The following is a 5,950-nucleotide window of genomic DNA, read 5'->3' as shown; positions in this document are numbered from 1 at the left end:
AACCCGACTCTGCGGGGTAACGAGTTTTAAAAGACTGGGCACCGCAGGGCAACATTGAATTGGATTAATCGTTAAACTTCATTATCTGTATTATTATTACTATTCATTATTACTACTATTATCACGCACCCCCTCTTATATGCCGAGAGACGTGAACGGCCTCAGAAAGCTTCACTGGTCTACATTCAAACACAGCGCTTGAAGCTGTTTTCCGACGCAAAAGATGGAGGCGAGCTTTTGTTTATTTTGGCTCAATTCAAAACAAGCGTTGGGGCGAGAACGCACTGTCCTCGCCTCAGCTCGGAGAGGACGCGCCGCGGCTGCCGACGAGGGTTTTGCCCGTCCTGACCCAGCTGCGGGGAGTCCCACGGCTCCCCGCCGTTTCGTCGGGCCTCCTGCGCCACGACTCACGGCGCTGCAGCGGGCCCGGGAGGCGGAGGGCGACGGCAGCAGCGCGCCCGGCGTCACAGACTCGAACTGGAACGTTCGCATTCCCGCCGAGGCCCGGAGCGCCCCGGGAACCCACTCGCGGCCCGCCCTGATGGGGCGGGAGGCGCAAGCACCTCCTCCTTTCCTTCCCGTCCCCTCCCCCGGAGGACGCCCCCCCGCCGCCGCCTGTCGGGGCCGCAGCGTCGCGGCTGCTCGGGCGCCGCAAAGCGACCTGGGAGAGCCGCGCCGGAAGAACGCGGGGGCGCTGGGCGGCGGCGAGGTTATAAAAGGGAAGGAGCCGGCGGCGGGCGGAAGTGGGCGGTTCAGCTGCTCGGGGCGCTGTTGTTTAGGTCTTGGGCCTCCCGAGGGGCGTCTTCTGGAGGGCCGCCGGTGCAGGCCGCAGTGACAGAGCCGCTCGCCCCGCGCACCCGCCTCTTCCCCGGTGCAGTGTCTGCTCGCAGCCTCCGCGACCTGCAGGCACAACATGGCGCAGGAGGTGTCGGAGTACCTGAGCCAGAACCCGCGGGTGGCCTCCTGGGTGGAAGCGCTGCGCAGCGACGGCGAGACTGACAAACACTGGCGCCACCGCCGAGAGTTTCTGCTCCGTAACGCCGGGGACCTGGCCCCCACTGGCGGCGCTGACTCCGCTAATACGGAGGAAGCTGCTGACGCCGAGAGCGGGACCCGCAATAGGCAGCTGCAGCAGCTCATCTCCTTTTCCATGGCCTGGGCCAACCACATCTTCCTCGGGTGCCGGTGAGTGAGGAAGCGTCCCTAAGCACCTCTCCGGGTTTTGTCTTCAGCCCCGGGACTACGGGCTCGGAACACTCCCAGGGAGGGGAAGTTGTGAAGCGCGGGAATCGTGGGACCGGCTGCCCTCTAAGGGTGAGGAGGGCGTCTCTACCGGAAGCCGACATGATTTACAGTCTGTTGGTGCCCCCCTTGGGTGGGGGGGCTGCTGGTGGAGTTGACGTCTGACAACGCTCTTGTGGGTGGACACTACATTTATGGTGGGTAAGGCGGGACCCCGCTCCCAGATGCTGGTGCATTTGTTTCTGGGGTTCCAGGAAACAAAGTTCCTGGCGGTTGGTACACTTTCTTGGTTACAACCAGGAAATGCAGTTTCTGGCCTGTTTTCTCATACCAAAAGTAGTAGCTTAGGGAAAAACACTTTAAAAATGGCTTTTCCTTCTTTTTCAGGTATCCTCAAAAAGTTATGGATAAAATACTTAGTATGGCCGAAGGCATCAAAGTGACAGATGCTCCAATCCATACAACAAGAGACGAACTGGTTGCCAAGGTGAAGAAAAGAGGGATATCAAGTAGCAATGGTTAGCAGATCATAGATGTGAACATACATAGGAGTTTAGAATATAAGTTTGATATAATTAGGAATTATTGTTACTACTAATTTTTTAACGAGCTGGAATTTATGTAATGTTATTAATCAAGTTGGAATGTTGAACCTAAATTATGTGTCTGTGTTTTAGCCTCTGAATTTAACAGTTTCCTTTAACTGCTTTTGCTTTTGAAGTATCAAATGTTGTGTATGCTGTTGATTTTTTAATATTAGAAATTAACGATGTTGTTCAATGCTGTTTTAAGAGATTAATGAAGTTATTCCACACTTTTTAAAGAAACTACTAGTCCTGAAATATTTTTGCCTTGTGCCTTTATTTTAATGAATGTCTGTCTTGTAAATTTTCAGCTAATATGTATGAGGTAGACTTAGTTATGTATCTGTTTTTCTTCTTTTTAGAAGGGGTAGAAGAGCCAACGAAAAAACGAGTTATAGAAGGAAAAAACAATTCTGCAGTTGAGCAAGAGCATGCAAAAAATTCTGCCAAAACAGAACGTGCATCAGCTCAGCAGGAAAACAGCTCAGCATGTACAGGGTCGTCTACCAAATTAGAGAGTAGTGGGAACTCTACTCGGAGCTCTGGCACCTCGAGTCAGAATAGTTCTACAAGTGATGGAGATCGATCCGTTTCCAACCAAAACAGCAGCAGCGTTTCCTCTCAGGTAACAACAGCAGGATCTGGAAAAGCTTCTGAATCCGAAGCCCCAGATAAACACGGTTCAGCATTATTTGTTTCTTCATTGTTGAAATCCAGTATGAATAGTCATGTGAGCCAGTCCACTGATTCCAAACAACAAAGTGGATCACCTAAAAGTGCTTTGGAAGGCTCTTCAGTCTCAGCTTCTCCAAGCATCTCAGAGATTGAGGTGCCCTTGTTGGGCTCCTCAGGAAGCTCAGAAGTAGAGTTGCCACTGTTGTCTTCTAAACCTAGTTCAGAGACAACTTCAAGTGGGTTAACTTCCAAAACCAGTTCAGAGGCAAGTCTTTCATCATTGGTTTCTAAAAACAGTTCCTCATCAGGCACATCCTTACTAACTCCCAAGAGCAGCACATCAGCAAATACACCAATGCTGACATCCAAAAGCACTTCGCAGGTAGCTGCATCACTGTTAGCTTCCAAGAGCAGCTCCCAGACCAGTGGATCTCTGGTTTCCAAAAGCACTTCCTTAGCAAGTGTGTCCCAGCTGGCGTCTAAGGGTAGTTCTCAATCTAGCACATCCCAGTTGCCTTCTAAAAGTACTTCCCAGTCAAGTGAGAGTTCTGTCAAATTCACTTGTTGCAAGTTAACCAATGAAGATGTGAAACAGAAGCAACCTTTTTTTAATAGACTGTATAAAACAGTAGCATGGAAGTTGGTAGCTGTTGGTGGCTTTAGTCCCAATGTGAATCACGGAGAGCTCCTGAATGCAGCTATCGAGGCTCTGAAAGCAACACTGGATGTGTTTTTTGTCCCACTAAAAGAACTGGCAGATCTGCCTCAAAATAAGAGCTCTCAAGAAAGTATTGTTTGTGAATTGAGATGCAAGTCTGTGTATTTGGGCACTGGCTGTGGGAAAAGCAAAGAAAATGCAAAAGCAGTTGCATCAAGAGAAGCACTGAAGCTATTTCTCAAGAAAAAGGTGGTAGTAAAAATATGTAAAAGGAAATATAGAGGGAGTGAAATAGAAGACCTAGTACTCCTTGATGAAGAATCAAGGCCTGTAAACTTACCTCCAGCATTAAAACATCCTCAAGAATTACTATAATAACGTGCAAAATATCACTCATACAATATCTGATATTTGAAGAGAAAAACTGGCTTTTGTATAATATAAACAGGCTTTCACAAATTTTGTATTGCTTTTTTCCAGTTTTGCAGAAAATTTACATTCTAGTCCTCTTCACAGAGTAGAAGTTGTAAATAATTTATGAATGACAGTACACATTAAAAGATAGGCATTACCAGCATAGCAGTATGCTGTTTTATTTGCTGAAGAAAATACTGTCTTCTATTTTTAATGATACATTAGGTACGATGTGTAGTTCTGTAGAGTCTTAAAACTTTTGTACTATCGATTTGGTAAAAATGTATTAAGTTGTCTACCATGCTTTTTTTTTTCCTAGTGGAATAAACCACATCAAAAGAAATGGGGACCATAGTATTTGAATATCTGAAAGTCTGTGATACTTAAGGTTTTAAGAATGTTGCCCATAATGTTGAACATGTCTGTTAAAGAATAAAAGAAAAAATAGTTGCCTCAGACTATTTTTATGAGAAGTTGTAAGCATTTTTTAGATGCAAAGCAGTATAAAGTACTTAAGGTTATTTTATTCTGAAGTTGTTTAAAATTCACCATGATTTTGACCACTGCAGATTCTTTAAGTGGGTTAATAATTTATGTTTTGAGGTAAAATACAATTTACACTTTTTCTTAAAAGACATAAATGTGGGTTTCTATATTAAGCATATTTTGTGACTACTGCTATTAACAGATTGATTTGTTTAGATATTAAATGCTTTAAGCTATTTTACCTTTTCAAGAAGTTGTGTTTTTTTTCCCCCCTAATGCAGAACCAATTCCTGCAAATAGGCTTCTTAATACTAGTCATTGTAAATTACAACGAAGTAATTTTTCATACTTTACATACAACTTTTAATGGATAGAGAAGGTATAGTTTGCAAATCAAGACCTAGATGGGGATTTTTGGTTACAAATCTCAGAAGAATGGTGAGCCATGCTCAGCTCTTTAATGAGCCTGCTCAATTGAATTATATTTATGAGTAATGAACTGGAATCCTGTTTTTGTATCTTTGGTGATTCTGATTGCATCACTCTACTGTGGTATATTCTCTTCCATTTTTCTTCAGACTCTGGCCCAAGATGTTTCGTTATCTTTGTGGCGTTTCTCCTGGCTTTTTAGATGCTTCATATTGAGCAGTAATGGTGATTACATAGATTAAGAAATGACCTTTCACATGTCAGTTGTATTGGAATAGGAAAATTGAACATAAGTGGTACAATTTAAGTATGTAGAAGTTATTTCTATTTTATATTCTAGAAATTGACAAGGATACTTCTATTTACTTGAAATAACCAGTTTTTATTTCATCAGATAACCTTTAGAAATGAGTGACTTTTGAGAATGTTAAATTGAGTACCAAAGTTCAGTCTCCATCTTCTGTAAATGGGTTGTGAGAAGCAATAACAAGAATGTTGTGAAAGCACTCTTAATTATCTAATACTCACTTTTCTCAGTCTTGGAATGTAAATTTTGTGGAATAATGATTGCCAGAAAAGGGAGCCAAATGTTACAAAGGATGAATACATTTCTATAATGTATCTAATTAGGTAGTTTGGTAATTTCCTAAATTGCCTTGTTTTGAGTTAATGTAAAGGTTATTGAAAATATTTTAATTATTGGAATTTTGATACGGTAGAATTGGAGGAAGCTGCTTAGTATAAAAAACAAATACTGTTTAATTTATAAACATTTGCTATAAATTTTTATTAAAAGCTTACATAATACTCTTAATCAAAATTTAAAGAATATGATTTAAAAGAAATGCGTATTTTACAATTCTTCAAGATAGTGTACTGCAGAAGAAAAGCTTTGGAATCTGTGACTTGATAGAGAATCTAGGCTTCCTCTGGAAGTTTAACCTTTTAACTTCATCTGTAAAATAGGACTAATAGCTGCCTCAGAGAGCTGTGAAGATTAAACACGGTAATACAGTTAAAATGCTCCGTATAGTGCAACATACCGTAGTTTATTAACTGTTTATATGTGTTCTGATTTCTTCACAGCCTTATGATTAGCTGTTCTCCATTTGGCTCATTTTTCAGATGAAGAATCTGAAAAAATTCAAGCCCTGATTCCAGAATCCAAGCTCTTAACTGTGTTGTATTGCTTATCTTTCTCACTTCTCCAAATACTAAAATTTCTGAAAATTTTCCCCTCAGACTGGTTTTCTACCAGTTTTATTAAGTGACCACATCTTTCCAAAGCCTCATTTTCTTGAAATGAGTCACATCGGGAGCTCTTCTGTTTTTTGTTTCTCTTTGTAGTTGCATGTCTTGAATATTCTCAACAAGGGAATTATCCCACATGGGTGCAGTTGAAGTTTGTTAAAAAAAAAAAAAAAACTAAAACAATTTGCAATCAAGTTTAGTGAATAAACTA

At 42.2% G+C, this 5,950-nt stretch overlaps 1 protein-coding gene across 2 annotated transcripts; it reads left to right on the top strand.

The window, feature by feature from the left end:
• The first annotated feature begins 742 nt into the window (after positions 1-742).
• CDKN2AIP (CDKN2A interacting protein) lies at positions 743-4,855 on the top strand. Of its 2 annotated transcripts, none has more exons than XM_033104971.1 (3): positions 743-1,185; positions 1,630-1,729; positions 2,189-4,855. In XM_033104971.1, the coding sequence occupies exons 1-3, from the start codon at positions 914-916 to the stop codon at positions 2,195-2,197; spliced, it is 381 nt and encodes a 126-aa protein (XP_032960862.1). In that variant the 5' UTR covers positions 743-913; the 3' UTR covers positions 2,198-4,855. The 2 variants fall into 2 exon arrangements, with proteins under 2 accessions (XP_032960862.1, XP_032960861.1); XM_033104970.1 differs by having other exon boundaries at positions 1,630-1,760; positions 2,189-4,305.
• The last annotated feature ends 1,095 nt before the right edge of the window (positions 4,856-5,950 follow it).

Source organism: Rhinolophus ferrumequinum, chromosome 4 (assembly GCF_004115265.2).
Source record: "Rhinolophus ferrumequinum isolate MPI-CBG mRhiFer1 chromosome 4, mRhiFer1_v1.p, whole genome shotgun sequence".
In the NCBI taxonomy this organism is placed as follows: domain Eukaryota; kingdom Metazoa; phylum Chordata; class Mammalia; order Chiroptera; family Rhinolophidae; genus Rhinolophus; species Rhinolophus ferrumequinum.
This window is presented reverse-complemented; position numbering and strand designations above follow the sequence as displayed.

Bases quoted from the DNA above. Each gene is read 5' to 3' on its own strand.
- CDKN2AIP (XM_033104970.1), top strand. From the start codon at position 914: ATGGCGCAGGAGGTGTCGGAGTACCTGAGCCAGAACCCGCGGGTGGCC. The intron at 1,186-1,629 runs GTGAGTGAGGAA...CTTCTTTTTCAG, and splicing joins CACATCTTCCTCGGGTGCCG to GTATCCTCAAAAAGTTATGG. The intron at 1,761-2,188 runs GTTAGCAGATCA...TCTTCTTTTTAG, and splicing joins AGGGATATCAAGTAGCAATG to AAGGGGTAGAAGAGCCAACG.